The 23,968-nt window shown below is 42.1% G+C and overlaps 1 protein-coding gene across 1 annotated transcript in view; it reads right to left on the bottom strand.

Moving 5' to 3' along the window:
* Nucleotides 1–18,555, bottom strand: part of TERB1 (telomere repeat binding bouquet formation protein 1) — a 42,541-nt gene extending 23,986 nt beyond the window's left edge. The window contains exons 1-9 of the mRNA XM_077831426.1: nt 18,534–18,555; nt 14,817–14,927; nt 14,420–14,548; nt 13,147–13,278; nt 12,422–12,482; nt 12,216–12,331; nt 11,935–12,057; nt 1,489–1,641; nt 590–721 (exon numbers count right to left, since the gene is read on the bottom strand). Coding sequence (XP_077687552.1) covers nt 590–721; nt 1,489–1,641; nt 11,935–12,057; nt 12,216–12,331; nt 12,422–12,482; nt 13,147–13,278; nt 14,420–14,548; nt 14,817–14,925 — 955 coding nt within the window. The 5' untranslated portion in view covers nt 14,926–14,927; nt 18,534–18,555. The remainder of the gene's footprint in view (nt 1–589; nt 722–1,488; nt 1,642–11,934; nt 12,058–12,215; nt 12,332–12,421; nt 12,483–13,146; nt 13,279–14,419; nt 14,549–14,816; nt 14,928–18,533) is intronic.
* Nucleotides 18,556–23,968: the final 5,413 nt, after the last annotated feature.

Below are 23,968 nucleotides of genomic sequence, written 5' to 3'. Positions count from 1 at the left end.
AGTTTGCTTTCATTGCCACAGGGAACCAATTGACAGTCTGAGTTGAGCAACTTTACTTTGGACAACAAACTGACACTAAGATGTCAGGCAAAAGCATTTCAGACAAAATCCTGTTCTTACTTCCGAAACAATGCTATTAAATTCAGTAATTTTTTTTTATAGGTGAAATTTATCCCTGTGCAAAGGGTCAGCACAACACCTATGGACCAAGTACTACTGGAGCAATTAAAATAGGGCTTAAAGTGGAAGTTATGTGATGCAGATGTCTTGTTCTGGCCCTCTGGACAAAGTGAATTTCACCTTATGTGAATGAGGTGAACGGGATTTGGTCCTTTGAGGGCTCCTCATGAGACTCTACTTTCTTTTAATCCTGAAGATACTGTATGTTGTATGGAGATAACAGTTCTTCAAAACCAAAGATAGAACACTACAGAAAACTAGACATTTTCTTTGAGTTTTAACATTGAATTAAATTATGTGGAAGAACTTTGCTTTGAAGTATAGTATTTTAATGAAAACTGCTGAGGAGTGTGGCATTGAAGTGGCTAAAGCCACAAATCAAAATTCATAAAAGAAATCAGAATCTTACCACAACCTTCTGTGCAATGCCCAAGTGTAAGAATAATACTAATTTTTTCTCCTGAATCCAGAGTATCATAAGTCAGCAACCTCAGGAGCTTAGACACGATGTGATACTTTACCAGGACATCACCAACGGCAGCTATTAGTATAAAATAATTTAAAAGAGACTAATTAAACTGTAACAGTAAGTACACAACACAATGCAGCAAAAATACATTTTCCTTTTCAGGGTGTCCTCCATATCCCCAAAGAAGCCTTGAGATTGCCCCCATTTTCCCCCTGCTTTCACTCCCTCTCTCCAACATTTGAAGTCAGTATCCTCTGCTTTCAGTGGTCCAGTCCTGTAAATGCTCTTTCTCAGCCCCAACACTGTCCCATCCCCCAAATCCTGGTGCGGAAGAAGCCCTGATAAATCAGGGCTCTGCAGCACACTGGGGTGCAGACCCCTGGAAAGGTTCCCCAAATCCTTTACCAGATTCAGCACATAGAAAACTCACTGCAGTTGGAGAGGACATGAAGATCTAACTCTTAGGTTTATCAGCCATAAGTTCCTCCCCATAGAACAACTGGAGACACTTCCTCTAAAGTCGTCAAGCTTCTCCAAAGACTTAGGGGCACCTACATTTGTTTGTGTATCTATGTGCTAAAAATCAAACTGTTGGTCACACCCTCATGCCTCTGCAAATCCCAACAGGTGCAGGTGCATTTTCTTCACTCCTTCTAATTTCAGTTGGTGAGTGTTTAGGGAATTCTGACATGTAAAACTGTATTTTGCACATGTGCAATATATGTACACTTACTTGTCATTTCATGTCCATCTACACACTTTTCTTCTAAAATCTAGCCCTACTAGTTTATTTCTAGAAATACCATATATATAAAAATGTTTGGGGTCCATTCACTCACAGTTATCAGCAATGCAAGCATCTAGAGTTTTTGTTACCACTACTGCAAGTTTTGCGCTTGAGTAACTTCCAGATGAATCCCGGACCAGCTTGATAAGTACTTCAGCTAATACGTCTAATCCACCAACAGAAACAAAGTATTCCTGTATGCGTGCTTAAGGAAAAAAAGAATAAATACTGAATTACAACATTTATATCTCTTAACTAAAACAATACTAATAAAGCAACATGGTAATGATTTGTTGTGTGTGTACACTAATTTTCCTGCCATCTAACGCAATTCCAATTCCGTCAATACAACGTAATCAAAATTGGAAATATAGGAGAGATGGCAAATTTAGAAATGTATTTTTCATAAGAATTATAGAAAATATACAAACATAATATACACATGTAAACAATGTACTTGTGTTCTGCTTGATTTCATTTAGTTATAGCCATTATTTTCTGTGTTGTAATAACGATGAACATTTGGAAAATACCTTTAATCAAAATGACTCCCAAAGAATTTTACAGATTTTACTAACTTGAAGCTAATGGGACTATTTGTGGAGTAAGGTACTACTTGACATGAGTAAAGATATCAGAATCTAGCCCTTAAAGTAAATGTCACCATGTGCAAAGGAACCACACAAAGTCCTCTAAGTCACTTAAACTGTATGTTGTTTTGCAACGATGAAAGGGATGCTGATGGACAAGTTGCACCACTGGTATTCAGGGGATTGTGGAAGGGGTTGCTCACTACTCCTAAACAGGCAAGCACAGAAAGAGCTATTAGGGTAGGCAATAGAGAGGGCATTTTGGATTTGCATTTACATAGACCCACTGATCCAGAATTTCCTCAAAAGGGGAGTAGAGAGGCAGCAACCAATTTTCCACCCTGAAGACGGCATTTTCAGCCAAGCAATCTGCCTGCAGGCTGAGGACATAGATTACTCAGGCCTGCAGGCTGAGGACATAGATTACTCAGGCCTGGTCTACATCTAAACTTAGACTGACATAGCTACAGTGCTCAGGGGTGTGAAAAATCCATACCCCTGAGCGCCATAGCTATACCAACCTAACCTTGGTGTAGAAACAGTGAGGTCAATGGAAGGTGGCTTCTGTCAACCTAGCTACTGTTGCTCAGGAAAGTGAAGTTCCTATAGCGATGGAAAACCTCCAGTGTTATGGTGACATAGCCATGTCACTACACAGCCCATGTAGAGAGTAGACATGGCCTTATTCTGGGAACAGTAGCAACTATTATGGTCAGAGTTGACATGCAGCTTCCATTCCAAACTCGCTATCTCAGTTCTTCTTAACTTTCATAAAAGGAAGTTTATTTACCTTATAATAACTTGAGTTCTTCAAGATGTGTGGTCCCTGTGGGCGTTCACTGTAGGTGCATCCATTTGCCTGAGACTGGGAGACTCTTCACTAGCAGTGTCTGTTGGTCCGCACCTGCGCCCTGTACTTCCCCATGATGTAAACTGAAAAATAAGGAGCAGTGTAGACTGACCACATCTCCAGTTCCTACTCTTCTTTGAATCATATGAGGATCTGAGCAGAGGGGAAGGGAGGTTGGTTATGAATACCCATAGGTGCCACACATCTTGAAGAACTCCAGTTACATAACGTAAGTAACCTTTCTTTCTTCTTCGAGTGTTGGTTCCTATGGGTATTCGCTGTGAGTCATTCACAAGCAGAAATCATTGAGGAGATAGAGAGCGCGAGGGACCCATGCTGTCCTACTGATTGAAGGACTGTTGTGACAAAGGATGCAGCAGCTGAAAAAGCCTGGACCAAGGCATAGTGGATGGTAAAGGTGTGCAATGAGCCCCAGTTTACCATTTCTACAGATTTCTACGAGAGGTATATTTTGGAGAGAATTTACAGAGATAGCGTGTGCTCCAGTAGAGTGGGCCCTAACATCCTGAGAAGGAGGGGTTTCCCTTTGTTCATAACGCAGTCAGATATGAGAACACCACTTGCACCTCAAACTCCTTTATCCTTCTTCCCAGAGCCACGTAGTCTGCAGTGATCCGCTCAAGGTCATTCTTGCCAGTATCATTGGTGCCCATGTGGAGAAGCAGGAAGAGGTAGCGATCTGAGGGCTTGATGAGTCTCGGCAGTCTCTCCACCACATCGTGAATCCTAGCTCCTGGCAAGCAGCAGACTTCTCGGTTTTCCCAGTTGGGGCAGCAGATAGATGACTCAGTCCCCCTGAGGAGAGAGTCCCTGACCACCCCCACGCGCCTCCTTCTCTTGGGAGCGGTGGTCATGGAACCCCCATCCCGAGGACAGTGTATCTCATGCCTTCCAATCGGCGGAGTCTCCTTCTGTTCCCTTCCCTCAGATGTATCACCTAGTCCACTCTCCGCATTAGTATCTGTGGAGAGAACATGAAAATGGTTGCTTACCTGTATCTGCGTTGCTGGTACGTGGACGCTCCCCTTTCTTCTTCTGGAGGTCACATGCTGCCAGATTTCTTCACCGTCCTCCTGTCCCCGCTGCGCAGCCTGCTCTGAATCTTCAGAACATTGTGTCCGTAGAAGCATAACCTGACGTCTGTCCAGGAAATCTTCAGTTTCTCTTATGCAACGCAGGGTCGATACTTGTTTCTCCAGACCTTTAACCTTCTCTGATGGAGGGATGTGTCCCTAAGAGAACTCCAATGCCAGGTGGCACTGTTGTCATATGAACCCAGAAGGTGGCACGTAATATATCAGTGGAAAACTAACAACACACCAATCATTAATATTCTTCTGTGATGTATGTACAGTAAACCCAGAAAGATCTTTACAGATATTTTAATCACATATTTCCAGTATATGTTTAAACCAGATATGTCGGTGGAGTTAATAAACAGGTTTTCTTCAGAAAAAGAAAGGAGACCAACACCTCAAACCAGGTCTGGGCAAATTCAATGAGCTATTGCTTTGTATCAGAGGTTGCAGGAAGAGATCATGTGCATTGTAAAAATCACAGCAGGGGAGGAACCAGCACGGTGTCTACACCAGACAGTATAGTGTCTATACCCAGCAGGAGAAAGGAACTTCATGTGGGCTTACTAGACTGTAAAAAGAAGCGGAGAGAATCCCTAAGTTACCCTTCACCTGTGGAGACAAAGGAACTGAGAACTTTGAGCTCTGTGAAAGATCCTGGTCACAGAGTCTGGTCAGTCATCTGGAAAAGAGACATGGTGAGAAATACTTCTTTGAACAAGAGACTAGTTTGTTAAATCAGGTTTTGGTCTTGGATGTGTGTTTTTTTACTTTTGTTTACTTGTAACTCTTTCTATCTTTATTCCTTATACTTGGTATCACTTAAACCTATGACTTTTTGTTTAATAAGCTTGTTTTACTTTGCAGTAAACCAATTCAGTGCTTTGATTAAAACAGAGCATTTGTTAACCCCAGTTAAGGTAATAAACTGCTTGGTACCATCTCTTTAAGGGAACAGCAAACTTCCTAACTTTTGTAATTGTTCAGCGAGAGGACTGGACACTACTGGGCAGATGGTTTGTGGGAAATTCAGGACTGGAAGGGTCATCCTGGCTGGTGGAAAGCAGGGCGTGACTTGCATATTTGTATGTTGGCTGTTGGTGTCAGGACTGCAAACCACAGCAACACAGCACATAAGGCACCCAGAGTTGCAGGGCAGGGGGTGACATAACCCCTTACTGGCCTGGGTTGAACCCCAAAGTGTCACAAGGGGATTACAGAGGCCAGAGTTGTCATCCTGAATGTCAAATGGGGTATGAAGACATTAATTTGTCTGAGATCTTGTTGTTGGGAATGAGGAAGCACCCAGAATACAAACTCTTCCCCTTGTATTGAGGCATGGGCTCTAAGGCTTCTAGTTGTAGAAGGCAGTCCACTTTCTGTCTGAGAAACCTCTTGTAAAAGGGCCCCCCGGAAAAAGGACAAAGAAGGGGGTATGGATGAATGGATGGTCAGGAACTCTTATTGTGTAGGCCTTGGAGATAGTCTCCAGGACCATCTGTCCAAAGAGAGATGTTGACACATAGGGAAGAAGCGCAGCAGGCAACCCCAAAGGGTGTAGGGGTGTCTGGTTGTGAGGAGACTGGCTAACGGCTTTCAAAATTTACGTCAAAATGACTTTTTTGGTGGGGTGCTGCGGGTGAGGAACAAACAATGGTGGGGCATTCTGTCTGCTACAGTGAACCCTCTGGCATTTCCTGAGTGGTCTGCAAACCTGTTGATGATAAAAGGGCTGAGGTATCAAGATGCTGCCTATAAGGAGGTGGAGTACTTTCTCCAAGGACAGGGGTGTAAATCCCTAGGGAACAGAGGGTAGGTTGGGATTCCTTAAGACTGTGCAGTGATTTGTCTGTTTTTTCACTGAACAGGACAGTACTGTTGAAAGGAGGTCTTCTGCTTGGACTTTCTTAGGAAACCCCGAGGAATGAAACCAGGAAGCCTGGGTCATAACTACCAAAGTAGTCATAGAACAAAAGGAAGTGTCAGCTGCTCCCAGCAATGCTTGAAGGGACAACCATGCTATGAGCTTCCCTTCATCCAAGATAGCTTGGAACTGAGGTCTGAGCTCCTGAGGAAACTTGTTAGAGAGCCGAGAGAGCTTATTGTAATCAATAAAGTCATATTTCAAAATCAGAGTCTGATAATTCGCTATCTAGAATTGTAGGCTATCAGAAGAAAAATTTCTCCCAAGAAGGTCCAGCATTAGCATTCTTATTGGAGGGAGTAGACCAAGGCTGGTGCAGCCTGTTGTGCCTGGTAACAGGCTGTACTATTAATGAATTAGGGATAAGGTCGGAAAACAAAAATTCCACCCCTTTAGGTGGAACACAGCATCTTTTATCTGCTCTTTTTAGAGTTGAGGCACAGGTGGCTGGAGTGTGCCAAACATCCTTGGCTAGTTCCAGAATGGCCTCATTGATAGGAAGTGCCACCCTGTCAGGGCCTGAAGTCTGGAGGGTGTCTGTAAAGCTTCTGCAATATTCCTCAGGAAATTCCTGAAAATGTTTATAATTATTTGGCAGAGAAGGTGAAGAAAGCATTGCAGATGGATAGGGATGTACTGGCTAAGCAGGTGGTTCTTTCTTCTCATAGAGCTCCTGAGGGGACTAAGGCTCTTCTCTAGATGTCTGAACACACCCTACTCTGATTTCCTGGAGATGGGAGGTCTAAAATAAGAGTCCCAAGCTCCTAAAAGAGCGTAGGGTTGTGTATTGGAATGGAGGTGGATATGGTTGTAAGGATATGAAAGTGGAACCCGCTAGCAAGGGTACCCCTGGTGCAATAGTATGTCTTACAAGGGTGAGTGGAAGCCAGTAAAGCTCTGGACCCCTTACCACATGTCTTGTGATTCCAGAACAGCTAGTAGATGGGACCAAGGAACAATGTGTTGTTGACACTGGTAGCCAATTCCATGGCTGGTGGAAGGAACCAATGAGTAACATACTGTCAGTATAGGAGATCACTGGATCAGAAAGTAGTGGTGATTCTGGGTTGGTGTAGACCACTAGGTGCTCAAGAACAGTATAGCCTAGACCAGCTGGAGAGCAAGAAGAATTTCTGAGCACAGGCGGATCTAATGGTGCAGGCAGTAAGTGATGGTACCAGTAAATCCCTTTTCCTCTTAAAGTGCTGAGCCAATGGTACTGTTGGTGACTGCTGTCTCCTTTCTTTCATTGGGAGTGGGGCCTGCCTCTTACACAGGTAACTGTTTTTGTACAACCCTAGCTTTCAGTGTCGACAGTGCCAGGCTATCGTCTTGTCTAGAAGCTCCAGACCCAGACATAGTGCCTGATTTAGCAGAGGAAGGAGAGACTAAGCTCTTCTTAGAGGGCTTAGATGGGGACCTCTCCTGCTTTCCACAGAAGTGTTTTATCTTCATTACATCCATGCCTATCAGAGTCTTTAGCGCTAGGATCTGATGAGCCAGAACAGTGAAGCACCAGGTTTGGAAGGGCAAAAGAAAGTGGATCTTGCCGATATACAGAGAGGTTAGATTTCCCTGTATTAGGCTGTGGCCTCATGGAGAGCTCCATTTAGATGTCTCCCAAGTCGAAATTCATGAGCTTGTCATGCACGAGCTGGGAAACAACAACAAATCTCACACTTAGAATATGTGACTCTGCAAAGCAATAGAGGCGGGGAAGGGGGGTGTATGTGAGTCATCAGCTGGGAAGACAAGGGGACAGGCCACACAGGACTTAAAACCAGGAATTTTGGGCATAATAGATGCCCCAGACAGTGAAGGTGAAGGGAGAAGGGGAGAAAACTCTAACCCCAAACACTAAGTATACTCTAAAATTAACTAGTTAATTAATAGGAACTAGGTAGAAAAAACCTGGAAAAAATAGACAGGAATACTGTAAAGCAGTAGACATTGCCGGAGTTCCGACTCAGACAATGAGTGGCAGAAAGGAAATAAAGAGATGGTCAGTCTGTGCTGCCCCTTATTCTCTCGGAGCATGGCACGAGGAAGGGGAGGACACAGGCACAGATCAATGGATGCTGCTAGTGAAGAATCTTCCAGGCTCAGGCATATGGAGTTCATGCACAGTCACAATGAGTACCCATAGGAACCAGCACTCAGAGAAGAACTCATTCTTTTTGAGATGAAGTTTTTCCTGTTTGGTCTCAGTCAAAGACAAATTTCTTTTGGAAAGTTTTAGCAAAATTTCTTCAGTCAGCTTTCTGTTTTTGCATGTGTGTAGGCCTAACTTGACATAAATAAGACCTCATGGCTCCCCGGCTGTCAAGATTCCTCCCCCACTCTGAACTCTAGGGTACAGATGTGGGGACCTGCATGAAAAACCTCCTAAGCTTATCTTTACCAGCTTAGGTCAAAACTTCCCCAAGGTACAAAATATTCCACCCTTTGTCCTTGGATTGGCCACTACCACCACCAAACAGATACTGGTTACTGGGGAAGAGCTGTTTGGAAACATCTTTCCCCCCAAAATACTTCCCAAAACCTTGCACCCCACTTTCTGGACAAGGTTTGGTAAAAAGCCTCACCAATTTGCCTAGGTGACTACAGACCCAGACCCTTGGATCTTAAGAACAATGAACAATCCTCCCAACACTTGCACCTCCGCCCTTTCCAGGGAAATGTTGGATAAAAAGCCTCAACAATTTGCATAGGTGACCACAGACCCAAACCCTTGGATCTGAGAACAATGAAAAAGCATTCAGTTTTCTTACGAGAAGACTTTTAATAGAAATAGAAGTAGATAGAAATAAAGAAATTCCCCCTGTAAAATCAGGATGTAGATACCTTACAGGGTAATTAGATTTAAAACATAGAGAACCCCTCTAGGCAAAACCTTAAGTTACAAAAAAGATACACAGACAGAAATAGTTATTCTATTCAGCACAGTTCTTTTCTCAGCCATTTAAAGAAATAATAATCTAACACATACCTAGCTAGATTACTTACTAAAAGTTCTAAGACTCCATTCCTGGTCTATCCCTGGCAGAAACAACATATAGACAGACACACAGACCCTTTGTTTCTCTCCCTCCTCCCAGCTTTTGAAAGTATCTTGTCTCCTCATTGGTCATTTTGGTCAGGTGCCAGCGAGGTTACCTTTAGCTTCTTAACCCTTTACAGGTGAGAGGAGCTTTTCCCTGGCCAGGAGGGATTTTAAAGGGGTTTACCCTTCCCTTTATATTTATGACACGGGCAAAGATTGGGAAGGTGAATGGAAGAGTAAGTTGTATATAAGGGTGTAACAAGCATTAGTCTGCAGTCAGTCTAGCTAAGATAAGCAGGAAAACCCTGGTACTAGAGACAATGGACAAGATAAACCTGGAATGTAGGTATCAGTTTATACATGAACAACACATTCACAGAGCATGCTGTACAGGGATTGGTTCCTGAAAAGTAACCAAGTCAATCATGAAGCACATAATGCTGAGAGAGAGAGCGTGCCTGCATTTGAGCCTGGGCATGTTAGGCATAGTGTTGCTGTATACCAAATTAAAGTGACAAATTCCAGAGTTGAACTGAGTTTTTGAGAATGGAATGGAAGAGACTCTCTGGGAATCCCAGCAATGTGTTTAAAAACAAAAAAGCCACACACATTTCTCCCATGTGTTCTGATCAGAAATTCTGTGCATGGATACCTCAGGTACAGCTGCACTTGTTCAAACTTGGATTATTTTGTAGACATTATTAAAATGTAAGTAGCAAGCTCAGTTTGAAGGAAGTAGGCTCAGTATTTTTGAACTTATGGCTGTTGAAAGGATTTTATGTATGTACAGAAGCATTTTGTTAGGTTCCATTGTTCCAGCATGTGCAGTAGATGTAATTGTTTTTATGCTCCCTCTAAAGTAAATTAAAATAATGAGGACATAGAGAAGCACTATGCTTAAACTAAACTCAAAAGTCTTTAAAAATCTACCAAACATTGCAAATACTATTGGATCCTGCACCAGAATTTCTCAAAAAGAGACAGTGCCCTCTGAGGAACGATCATCATGCTGGAAGTCCAAAATTCCCAAATTCTATCACCACCTCTGCTCTGACTGGGCTTAATAATACTTTGCATTTACACAGCGCTTTACAAACAGCATTTAAGGCTTCACAAAACTGCTATGATGTTGTCAGGCTTTTTTTTTCACATGGAATAAATATTAATTTATCCTCTATGGAAATGCAGTCACTTCTGGGATGAAACTTTTCAATTCTTTAATAAAACACAGAAACACTAGCCAATATTTTTAGAATAAAAAGTGAAGTAAACTGTATTAATTTGAAATTGGGGGAAAATTTTAAGTCAGCAGAGTATAATTAATATAATTATTGTGTTAATTACAATACAATTTTAAAAATCTTTTTCAAGTATTTTCTTTATGTCCACCTTAAAGGAACAAGGGAGATGTCTCTGGCTGCCCAGAAGTTCGTTGGTTGCTTTTCCTCTTTCTCTGAGAAAGTTACAAGTCACTAGATAAATATGCTTATAAACTATGGACAAAAAACACCTGAAAGGAAAAAAATGGGCTTTAAATAAAGACCTAGAAAAAGTCCCAGTTCCCCTGGTAATTTTTTTTATGCAGCAAAGATGCCAAAACACCAAGAACTTGAGGTCTGTTGATCATGACACCAAACATTAGAGTCTACACCTTGTCTTGGATTATAGTATCCACTTCCTTATTAGAACCCAACACTAATAAATCACTGGGAGTAGGTAAAAAAAGAAGGAAATATCTGGAGCTCACAACACATTAATGAATATTATGACAGGCCATGTAGTGCCTAATGTATAAAAGAAAGGAAATGTGGCCACACAGACAATAGATACAGATAGGAAAGACTGTTCCAAAGTAGGACACTTACAGTCTGCTGGACAGAGACTAAAGGAATGCACTGAAATAGAGAAGGATGGTGTGACAAAACTGCTAGTGGATACAGCCAGCGTACCATCAGCTTTTATACATCTTATACGATTCAAAAGAAACTCTCTACCTATCTTACCTAACTTCTATTTAACAGTAAAATAATTGATTCGCTCAACAGAAAAGCATTTTGGAAATTCACTGAAAAAAATCATAATGGACTGGGGACTGTAAAAGTATCTATGATGTTTGTTCTGATGCCACGTTCTCTTATGGCATAACCAAGTGGTGGCAAGAGACAAAGAAAGGACAGAATCCTTACAGAAAGACTCACCCAAGGCAAAGGTGCTTTTAAAAGAAAACTGCATCCATTTACCTCAGGAAAGCAATATAAATGAGAAATATTTCTCACCATGTTTAAACTGAACTATATTTGAAAACAAAAAGCCCGATTCTTTGTTGCCCTGCACCTTGTTTAGTCACTTATCCAGCACAAAGTGGATGTAAAACACTGCTACACTGATCTGGTAGCATTTTTACACCTATGCTGCACTCTTTGAGGAAAATGACTAAATAGAGTCTAGAGCAATAATTTCTTCAATGCAAAGTTTTTAAATTACAATTGGTATTTCTAAGATTACTACTGACAGTAACCATCTTACTGAAAATTCCAGAGAGGTTTCATAAGAGATATACACACACACACACTCTCACAAGCTGGATACCTCAAAGCAAAATGATTCATGACTAGCTGGCTCCCAGCACCCTACATCCCCACTCCAGCAGAATGGCTCCACTGGAGCTGATCTACCAGAGCCTACATTATTTTTTCCTAGAAATCCCTATGAGACCAGTAGGGGGATGATATAAATGCCTACTCCTGCCCCTTGCTCACCCTACCTCTTCGCCCATTGCAGACCCTGGACCTGAAAGTGTCCTCTGTGAGGTTTGAAGGAGAAGGGACAATGACACAGAGGCAGCTGATCCCTGCCTTCTGCAAAGAAGGTAGAAGATCAGTGAATGAATCTGGGGAGGTAGGGAAAGAGGAAGAAATTTAAAGTTTCATTATAGTTTCCAATGAAACATAGTTCCATGAAATCTAAATTGTTGACAGGATGTCATGTACTTACAATTATTAGCAACTGTAAGTCCAACAAATGAACAAATAGGACGAACTATCTCAGGCTTTATGCAACTTTGGAGCCAGTCTTTTGCATGTGGAAAAACTGAACAGCAAGTGTTTTGATTGTCTTCTGTAAAGATGTAAAACAAACAACAACAAAAATCTAAATGTAATATATAGTTACGTTTATAGACACACTACGAAAATGGAAGTCAGATGTCATTTTTTAAGTGTTCTTTTTACGTTTACTATCATCTTAATGTTATACAATTATTTACTAATAGTTACCATTTTGAGGATTATTAACACATGCACACAGAGTACTGCAGACTGAAGACCACAGCTGATAATACTGATTAATATTTTCATCTGACAGATTCATCTCAGATATTGAAAGAGTTGTTCTGTTAAGAAAAAGGCAAACATAATGGCAAAGATGACTTAGGACCTAAGTAGTCTGTTACTTTATATCTTAACAGAAACTATTTATTTACCTGAATAATTGTAGCAGAACACCAATGCAGCCTGTTTCTCTGATGTGAATTTGCCCACTCTCTATAAATGACCATATGCCAGTATTGGGAGAGACAATACATAATTTTAAACAAAGTATTAATTCTTTAAATGCCATTTAAATAGTTCAGTTTTACTTCAGCTCCCTTAGTATGCCATGTACAAACAAACAACGTGTTATGTACTTGCATCCTTAACTTGATAGCAACAAAAAGTGCTAACAATGTTCTTCAATTTTTATAAACTACAAGAACTTCTAAATTAATTGTTACTTTGTGTTTTAAACCATATGTTTGTACAGCCCCCAGAAGTATGGGGCCCTCTGGGTGCTACTGTAACACAAATAATAATTAATAATGATAAAATGTTGTCTCAATTTCTCTACAAAATATGAGAAACCCGCATTTTGCATTACATTGTTAAAAACTACATGTATGTTTCTTACACAAATAAGATAAAGTACTTTCAACATTTAAAAAAACCCAGAAACCTCTTCTAATGTTTGATCTACTTGTAATTGATTTTGAGATCACCTAAAAGTAATCCATGTCACAATTAATCTTTATATACTAATCTTACAAAATATTAATGAAATCCTGAAGTCATGATAAATAGTATGGGCTGACAACCAGCAGTGTGTTTTAAAATGAGTTACATAGTATTAATAGTTTAATGGTATTTTTACAAGTGAATGCAAAATACTTACTGTTATTTGAAACAAGTACTAATATAACATAAACAGACATTCGTTTCAAATTCACACTAGAATTCTTATTTGTTAAGAAGAAAATGAGGTCTTCAAACAATTCAGATGTACACAAAGTTTGTTGACAGTAAACTGAAACCAGAAAATGAATTATATCAATTCCTATTAAGCCATTTCCAACTTCTATTTATTGAGGCAATAAAGTCTACAAATTACAGACTCATAAAAAGATTCTGTCTAAAATATACAGACTGACCTATACTGAAAGGCTGTCAAGAGAAAAACAATTTTCAGGACTGAATCAGATATTAAAATGTAAATATTTCATACCATTACCTATTTGTAAGGCAAATTTCCTCTCCTCCCTTCCCCCAAACAACATATCAGAGCCAGGCTGAAAAGTGTTTTGACCCTTCCATAGATGTAACTGACAGCAACCTTTCTCCCAATCAACAAGGTGATACATACACTAACCATAATTGGGTCATTTTATGGAACAAAGTATCGGGTCTACTTGAAAGCTCCCATTCTAATTTCCCTCCTCATGGCATGCACTACTTCAGAAGTTCTGGGATATCTATTTCAAGACACAGCACATTAGAAATTCATCTTACCTAGCAATAGTTTAAACAGTTACTAGGTAGAGTGTAGCTTCCAGACTCACTCTGCAGGGTCAATTCTCAAATCCACTTGTCAGTAACTTTCAATGTAACTTGATAATGTAACCTGCAGGTCTTTGCCTAGATCCTCAGTTGTGACCAACATGTGCTGGGCACATCTGAGGGAAGAGGGCTGCAAAAGAGCTATTTGCTGCTTCCTGATCCTGGAGCCAGTCCTGAGGCATCCTGGCCACAGGCATGATACTGAGCAACCTCAGACCATCATGCCAGTGGGGGACTGAAGAAGTGTACCACCCTGCTTTTGCCCACCCATGCCCTCTACATCAGAGCCTATAAGTGAGGCTGGTGATGTAGCGCCAGCCACTCCACCCCAAGGGATTCCCCCAAACCAGAAGAGTTCTCAGATGGCCATTTAAGCTGGCTTTATGTATGGCCCCTTTGAGCTTTCAGAATGGAGCAAGTATGGAACAGCAGAGTCAAGAATCTGGTCCCAGGCTGGTATCTGTTGTAACCTGATAAACAAATATATCTAAAATGACATTAAACCATTGATTGATATGATAAATACAGGCAGAGGAGGAAATCTTAAGTTTTCAGGAACAATAAAGTGCAGTGATATAGAATATGGAAAAATAAATAAAATTATACTTTACCATTACTCTCCATTACAACTGCTAATGTAAATAAGGCTGCTTCCTTTACTATGCAGTGCACACTTGACTTCGCAAGGTCATTTACAAACATTAAACCACCAATCTCTCGGAAATAATCGCTTGCTTCACCTGTTGCATATGCAGACACAATGAATAAAAAGGGAAATTTATGTTAGATACTAATTTGGGAATCCAAAAACAATCAGAGCAGTACGAAATACATAACGTTTCCAAGATTTTATACCTCTACAGAGTCTTATGTCTCCCAGAGATTATTTTAAAAAGTGACAATGTTTAATATATACTATGAAAAAAAATTCTACTATTACCATATTCAAATATCCGATAGGAAATAACAAATACCCCAGTCAAAATGTCATGGTAGAATACTTCTTACTGTTCTGTTGGCAGATTGAATAAATAGTGACCAAGGCCTCTTTTTGAGAAGCAGGGCTGTCCATTTGGTATTTAAGACATTCAAGCAATAAATTCAGATCTGTCTTCATCTCTGTGAGGAAAAAAAACAGTTTTAGAGTAATTTTACAGGAAATATGTTTTCTTTTGAATGCATCTTTTAAAATTGACGATTAATTTTTATCGTAAGACTGTCATAAAAATATGGCACCATCTTCTATTTTGAAGAGAAAAAAAGAACAATCTGAAGCTGAATCTTTTTTGTTTCCCACCTAGCAATGAATGTTATGCACAGCCCAAAAATGTGTCTGAGTAGTTTTTGTTACTAGATGATTATTTTATTTGTTAATGGAACAATCCCCTTTTCATATTAACCTTATTGCCTTCAGTAACAATGTTATGCCCCAGTCAAAATGTTTGCAGTCTGACATCTCGTTCATTCCCGAGATGATGCTGAAGTTTTCTGAAGGCGTTACTGGCTGTCCCAATGCACTTCACAATGTCGTCGTCATCAATCACAGCATCTTGTGAAACAACACTGCCTAGGTAGGAAATTTGTCAATGACATTGACAGGTACATCAAAGAATACAACTGAAGTAGTTGCAATACTTCCTGGTTGAGACTAAACCATGATTTCTGTCTTCTTTAGGCTCATTGTTAAGCCAAAACATTTTGCTGCATGCGTAAAGCAGTCAGTGAGCAACTGAATGTCCCTGAGGTTATGGGCCAATAAAACACAACCATTAGTGAACTGTAATTCATGAATAACAGTTTTCATAACTTTTGTATTTGAATGCAGGAGATGAAGATTAAAGACACCTCTATCAATATGGTACTGCATATAAATGCTATGACCAATGTCGCTGAATGTGTCTATTAAAACAGCTGCAAATGTGATGCTAAATAACGTCAGAGCAAAAAAAACAGCCTTGTTTTACTCCACTGGTATCAACATAAGGAGCTGAGAAGCAGCCTTGGTCAAGAACACAAACCTGCATGAAAAAATATAATGTCAACAAACTTATCAGAGCAATCAAAACTTGTGGAGAACTGTGCACTGGCCATCTTAATTTACAGAGTCAAAGGCCTTAGTAAGATCAACAAAACCTATATATAGGTCTTGATTCTGCTCATGACATTTCTCCTGAATTTGCCAGAGTAGAAAAATCCCGTCTGAAGTACCACATCCAGGACAGATGCAACATTGGATTTCAGGCAATATCTTCTCTGCAAGTTGATAATCAGCCAGTTTAGCATGACTCAGGTGAGTATCTTTCTTGCAGTGGCAAGGAACTAGATCCCATGATGGTTATAACAATGCCTTGCCTTGATAAAAGGTGAATACTGGCATCTTTAAGTTCCTGTGGCACAGTTTTCTGTTCCAAAAACAGGTAGTAGAGGCCACTGAGCTTCCTGACAAGTCATGGCCCTCACATTTGAAGATCTCTGCAGGAACCATCTGGACCTGTTGCTTTGTCATTTGATATTTGCTTGACAGCTTTTCATACTTCAGATATGTTCAGTGGAATTGCAAGTTGGTCATGAATTGGAAGTTATTCAAGACCATCAACAGCTGATGCTGATGTGGTAGATGGGAAGTTCAGAACCTTATTAAAAAGCGTTCAGCTTGTCTTTTCAGAATTTGTCCACAGTAAGTCAGCAGCATTGACTCATCTGCATTCCAGATAGGGATGGTGCCATTAGATCGCAGGCCATACATGGCCTTCACCTAATCAAAAAAAATTTGAAGATTTTTGATCTGCCGCTGATTGAGGCTGCTCAGCTTTCATTTTCCATCAGCTATTTTTCCTGTGGTGAAGCTTAGCTTGCATACTGCACTTTGTACATGAATAAGACAACTTTTTAATAGATGAGTTATCATCGTTTATCCATAACACGTGAAGAGCATACATGGATGTCAGGAGTTTCTTTATCTCAGCATCATTTTAATCAAACCAGTCACTCTGCCTACATGCAAGTTTGTGACTAGGGACCCCCAGCAGCATCCTCTGCCTGTCCCTGTCACCACATGCCCATCACTGTAGGACTTTCAAAGAACAGAATTTAGAGGACTTTCCCCATTAGATAATTATAAATTACATCAAATGCTGGGTTTAAAATCTTGATCATGACAATGTACTGTATAAATAAAAACTTCAAGGACAAATGAGGAGAAGCTGGGTGTTTGGTATAGCAAATTCTCTTTTAGGGCTCAATCCTGTGTGCCTTACTCTTGCTGAAGACAACTGGAATTTAGGACACTCACCACCAACCAGGACATAATCTCAATAATTAAGAGACTAATCCAACTAGCTCTGGAGTTGGACCACATCCTAAGGACAGATAAACTGTTGAGAAGATATGGTCAGATTTAGGTACTTAAAGATGCAGATAGGTGCCTAGTGGGATTTTCAAATGTGCCTACACATGTAACTCCCATAAGAGTTAAATGCCTAGGTGCTTTCAAAAATTCCACTAAGCACATATCTGCATCTTTAGATGCCTAAATATCCTTGAAAATCTGGCCCTTAGGGTCTAGAGTGTGCTACCAAGGTGACTTTATTAATAATTATTTTACCACTTCTGTTAATAGTAGCTACTGAATTTCTCTTAAAACTCACAATGCTTTGGTGATTTCAAAGGAATATAAATTATTAAATGAAAATAAAGATAAATGTGGAAACAATAATTATCAAAAACAATCTCATATTGAGAGCATTTAGTGTCTGAAATTATGCTATTAGCTTTGTCTAGTATCTTCATCTCAACATATAATCCAAGTATATGAATATAGTAACAAGTGTGACAAAGTTCCTCCTCTATCTTGGTGGGTCCTGCTATTTTTGGCGGATTTGCTCACCTCAGAGATTCACGGCAGCCATCAGTTTGGCCACTTCTGCTACAGGCTCAAACCTGCCGCACACTCAGCTAACCTCATCACTGGCCAGCATGGGGGAAAATGGAGAACAATCTTCACAGTCTCTGTTGTCCCATGTAGTGGGTCGGGGACAGGCCAGATACCTTTCCAAATTAGACTTTCCCTTCTGGTGTTGCTCACAGACCAGGTCAACTCCTCCTGTGTCTAATCAGGAGTTGGAGGAATGGGGGGAACCTGGGACCGCCCTCTATACCGGGTTCCAGCCCAGGGCCGTGGATAGCAGCTATCTACGTCTCCTGTAACAGCTGCGTGACAGCTACAGCTACAACTCCCTGGACTACTTCCCCATGGCCTCCCCCCAGCACCTTCTTTGTCCACACCACAGGATCTTCCTCTTGAAGCCTGATCACGCTTGTACTCCTCAGTCCTCCTCACTCCCTGCTCCTTCCATGTGCTCCACTAACTGATGGGAGGTCCTTTTTAAACCAGGTGTCCTGATTAGCCTGCCTGCCATAATTGATTCTAGTATGTTCTTAATTGGTCTTAATTAGCTTGTCTGTCTTAACTGGTTCTAGCAGGTTCCTGATTGCTCTAGCACAGCCCCTGCTCTGGTCACTCAGGGAACAGAAACTATCCATCCAGTGGTCAGCATATTTGCCTTCTACCAGACTCCTGTACCTCACTGTTCTGGGTCTGTCACACAAGGCACAAGCAAATTCATCCAACAATCACCCATCCCCATGGTAGCCCAGCTACCATCAGAGTCTGGTAAAACAATGAAAAACAGATTCAGATATGACAAGTGATTCAAGAGATCTTACCACATTGTGTGTTCTGTACTTCTATATTTTCCATTTTCAGTTGTATTCCTATTCTTACCCTGCAACTGTAAGAAAAGACACTCTCTCAACAGTTCAGATCAGCAATGTTCACAAAAAGCATACACACAGTATAAGTCCATCATGCCAACTTCCTTACAACATCCTCCCTCCTCTTCTGGTTATTTGATTTTTAAACTGCATGCCATATGACATAAACCCAAATCAGTGTGATCAATGAATGAAAAAGATTCCCTTTGGAAAAGTATCATTATAAGGTAATACACTACTGCAATTATAAGGGTTTTTATCCAATTTCATTTTGTAGACAAAGTAATTTGGTTCTATCATTGTGATGTATGTAAAGATAAAAACTCCCAACCTCACACATTTTTAATCTTGATTGTGTTATTTATCTCAAAAAATCTGCCACACTTTCTCCCCCTACGTCTGGCTGTCAACTTACTTCAACTGCTTGCTGATGATATTGAACTACTGGCCAATAAAAAATTAGTAGTTTAAGTTTTCCAAGGAAATCTATGACCTTCTAGCTCCTGCTGCTACCACTAACGAGCATAGGTGCCAACTTTTCCCAGCACCAGTGGGTGCTCGACCCCCCGCCACACCACTTCCCAGCTTCCTCCCGCCCCTGCCCCACCCCCATTCCAACCCCTTCCCCAACGTCCCCACCCCAACTCCGCCCCCTTCCTGCCCCATTGGACTCCTTCCCCAAATCCCCACCCCAGCCCCGCCTCTTTCCTGAGTGCACCGTGTTCCCCCTCCTCCCCCTCCCTCCCAGTGCTTGCTGCCACAAAACAGCTGTTTCACGGCGGGAGGCGCTGGGAGCTAGGGGGAGAAGCAGGGATGCAGCGCGCTGAGGGGAGGCGGAGCGGAGGTGAGCTAGGGTGTGGGGGGCAGGACAGGGAGCTTGGCTGCCGGTAGGTGCAGAGCACCCACCAATTTTTCCCCATGGGTGCTCCAGCCCCGGAGCACCCACAGATTTGGCACCTATGCTAATGAGGAGCAACCAAATCTTGTATTGCATACAATAATGACTGTTTAAAAAACAGTATGGATCAAAACCAGACACACTTGATGGAACATGGACTACAGATTAAGATTTTAATATTTAATTGATTAGTAAAATTCACATATATTTTATAAAATCAGAAAAATTCACAATTTCAACTCTAAAAACAATCATAAGGGCCCAGATCCTTTGGTCTGACAGAACAGCTTTCAGAGTGAGACTTAGGAATGGGGAGCACAAAGGTAGCTTGAAGCCACAGTCCCCAAATGCTTGGGCAGGTCTGCATCAGTCCAGACACTTGCAAGCAAATTAGAGCAGACGGAGACATGCTGTAAATTATACTGACTACCCGCAGCTCCCAAGAGACTAATCCAACAACTGAGGATTCCTGGAGCATAGACATGATCCAACTGCATTTCCTTTTCCCTGGACATGCCAAATATGCCAAGGGTCAACAAAGATTGGCCTCAAGTCACTATGGTATCTTTAAGCCTCTTGAAGATTCTCCAGCTCAATGTGGGAATTTCAAGGGGGTTGGTTAAGCCAGTTTTATGGCTACTTAGTGTCATCTTAGAGTAGTGCCTTTGAGAAATATCACAGTGCTATCATAAAAGAGGACAGTTCTTGCCTTCACTAAGAATTATTTATCTTCCCTTTCCCTCATTTCCTCACTGCTTCACAGAATGGTTCACGTACAAGGACCTTCCCAGTCCCCTCAAATCTGTCAATCACACAAATCACTTGAGAAGGAGAGGTTGAGTTTTTTAAGCAGGAAGGACTCTTCTTCCATTCTCATTCTATTTTTACTATTAAACACACACACACACACACACATTCTTTCTCTCCTGATCCTCCGCCAATGACAGAAAACTCTGTAGCCTCCCAGTCTCCCTCTGCTTCCTACAGAGGCCACATTGCGAGGCTGACAGAATACTAGATCAGCCTCCCATTTATTTATTTATTTAGCGAAGGACTGATCTCTCTCACCTTGGAGCTTCAAGTATCATTTTCAGTTCAGCTGAAGTAATTTTTTTTAAATTTATGATTACAAACATGATTTTTTTTCTAATGTGCATTGCTAGTTTTGAATACTTTTAAGATCAGATTCTACTTGAATATTTTTAAATGGACTTTTTTGAGAGAGATGTACATAAAATATCATTTTATAAACCTCCCATTGTTATGGCTCAATAGATCTGCTTCATTATAGTATCACAGACCAGAACCAAGATGAGTAAGTCACCAGGCTCTGCTTCAGCAGAGAACTTTTGTGAAGCCTATAAGTTTGATATAAGATAGAAGACGAAAACATTCTCTCTTCTCCGTCAGCTACAGATATCAAACCCAAATAATATTTTCTCAAATACAGGCCTATTTGTATTTTTGTACAGCAATAAGGAAACAATTGGCTTATAATATTAAGAAATGTACCTATAAAAATGAGATCATGCATTTCAAAGTGGATAAGAACATTCCAGACACTCAACACCCGGATTCAGGCTCTCATATGAGCTGTGTGACTCCATCATTATGCTGTAACACTAAATAGAAAGGAAAAATCCAAAATTCTCTCTGGCTGCTAATTAAGCCCTTTTTAAAAACTGTAAGTTTTTAAAATCCTAGGGATAGATTCTCAGCTGGTGTAAACTATCACAGCTTCACTGAAATCATGACAGTTTATAGCAGCTGAGGATCTTTATATTTCCAAATATACCAGAGTGTTTATCATTCATTGGTAACAACTTGGTGAACTTACAACACTCAGGATGGTCATTTCTTATCCCCTAGTCTGCCACCTATGTGTTCATTCCATCTCTCCCCCCCACCCCCCACAATGACTCTCATATGTTAATGATTTCAATGTGTGTGGGGGGACGGGACGGGAAGGACAATTAATTGCAGGAATCAGACACCAAAAACGCAAACTATTGGTCCACTCTACCCCACCCCAAACAGACGTTAGGGCTTTTAAAGTCCCACACTAGACAGAGATCAGGCTGCAACTCAAGTGCTTTCCCCCACCCATTCTGCTGAGATGCCATGATTACTCAGAGGTTGCTTGAGCTTTCAGGGCACCCCTGTCCCTGTACAATCAAAAGGCCTGCATGAACATAAGAACAGCCATACTGGATTAGAACAATGGTCCATCTAGTCCAGTATCTTGTCTTCTGACAATAGCCAACGCCAGGTGCTTCAGAGGAATGAACAGAACAGGTAATCAGATGATCCACCCCGTTGCCCATTCCCAGCTTCTGGCAAACAAAGGCCAGAGACACTTCAGAGCATTGTTTTGCATTCCTGTCCATTCTGGCTAATAGCCATTAATGGTCCTATCCTCATGAACTTATCTAGTTCTTTTTTGAACCCTGTTATAGTCTTGGCCTTCACAACATTCTCTGGCAGAGTATGCATTGTGTGAAGAAATACTTCCTTTTGTTTCTTTTAAACCTGCTGTTTATTAATTTCATTTGGAGACCCCCTAGTTCTTCTCTTTACTCCTTCTCATAACACTTCCCTATTTACTTTCTCTAAACCAGTCATGATTTTATAGACCTCTATCATATCCCCCCTTAGTCATCTCTTTTTCAAGGTGAAAAATCCCAGTCTTATTAATCTCTACTCACACCACTAATAATTTTGGTTGACTTTTTCTGTGTCTGCTCAGGCAATGGGGACTCTAGGGCACCATCACCTTCCCAGAGTCAGTGTGTGTGGGTGGAAGACAGGGGGAGCAGCACTCTGGGCAGCAGGCCCTAGAGCCAGGCACACTGGCCCCACCTCTCAGGTAACAAGCCAAAGGGCAGAATGACCCCTTTGCCCCTTCCCAAAGTTACTGCTGTGGGGGAGGAGGCTTGTCCTAGCTGGCACGAGGCTCTAAGGGTACCGGTACACTGCAGTTTGACACCCATGGGTGGCCCATGTCAGCTGGCCGGCGTTCATGGGCTGTTTCACTGCGGTATAGACTTTGCATTGAGCTCTGTGACCCCCCCACCTCACAGTGTCCTAGAGCTCAAGGCTGAGGCAGGAGCGCGAACATCTACACGCCACAAACAGCCCTCAGCCCAGGCCAGTGGCGCACGTCCAAGGGCAGTGTGGACATAGGCCAGTCACCCGATTAGCAGCTCTGCCCTGCCGGCATTGGCACCAGTGCCCACAAGCTGCAGGGGGTTGCCTGTTCCCGCCCGCAGAACCAGCCTACGTGGACTGAAGGGGCCGGGCCCTGGCCCTGAGCGCGGCACCGCGCACGGCGACGACCGTCACGAGCCGCCTCTCAGAGCCGATGCTCGCGCGGTTGCACGGCGCGCGCCTGCGGCAAAGACCTGTCCAAAGGCAGGGCTGGGCCTCTCCCTCCCTGCGGGGCGGGCTTCAGTCACCTCACGGAAGATGGGAGAAAGCAGCCACCTTTCACTCAGAGACATACCAGCCCCAGCCCTGTCGCTCCGCGGGAGACCCCCGTGCGGCGCGGCCCGTGGCGCGGAACGCTCGCTCCTGCAGGGCGCCTCAGCCCCGCGCCTGGTGGGAGGCACCCGCTGGTCTCTCCCGCCTCAGGCTGCTCTAGCGGACAGTTGCGCGGTTGCTGGAGGGCAGCTCGTGCAGCGCCCTGCCCGTGGGCTCAGTCCTGTACCGCGACCCGGGCCCAAGCTGAAATGTAGGGCACGGCCCATCCGAACTAGGGCCGAGTTCGCCACGCGCCAGCTTCGCCCGTAACCCTCCCCGCTGCCCACCGCTGCATTTATTACAGTCCCCACGCACTGTCCTCCCTTCCCCAGTGAGAGCTGCCCATACAGAGGGAAGAACCTGGCTGTCCCCTCTTCATGTGCCTGGAGCCAGTCTTCTACAACCTTGGGAACAATGAGGACTCACTGCTTGGTGGGTTTCTTCTGGTAGAGGTGACAAGGATAAAAGCGTCTCTCTCTCCGCCCCCCATCTCTCTCATCCTTTCCATCCAGAATGCTTTTAATAGTAACGCAGTCTTTAGCATTTTTTGATTGCTGCACAAAACTGCAAATCCTCCCTCTTGTGGCTTGGGGCCCAGGTTTGAGAAGATTTTCCCATAGGTGATTATACTCCCAATTAAAATACTGTTCTAGTACTTCCTTCCATTAACAGGTTTCAGGTACAAGAGTTTATTATTTTGCTTAGCTTTTATAAAGACAGGTTTCAGAGTAGCAGCCGTGTTAGTCTGTAATCGCAAAAAGAAAAGGAGTACTTGTGGCACCTTAGCGACTAACAAATTTATTTGAGCATAAGCTTTTTGTGAGTTACAGCTCCCTTCATCTGAGGCATACACTGAATGCATCCGATGAAGGGAGCTGTAACTCACAAAAGCTTATGCTCAAATAAATTTGTTACTCTAAGGTGCCACAAGTACTCCTTTTCTTTTATAAAGAGGTAATCATGGAACAAG

The sequence above is a fragment of the Eretmochelys imbricata genome, chromosome 12, assembly GCF_965152235.1.
Source record: "Eretmochelys imbricata isolate rEreImb1 chromosome 12, rEreImb1.hap1, whole genome shotgun sequence".
Taxonomy (NCBI): Eukaryota; Metazoa; Chordata; order Testudines; family Cheloniidae; genus Eretmochelys; species Eretmochelys imbricata.
This window is presented reverse-complemented; position numbering and strand designations above follow the sequence as displayed.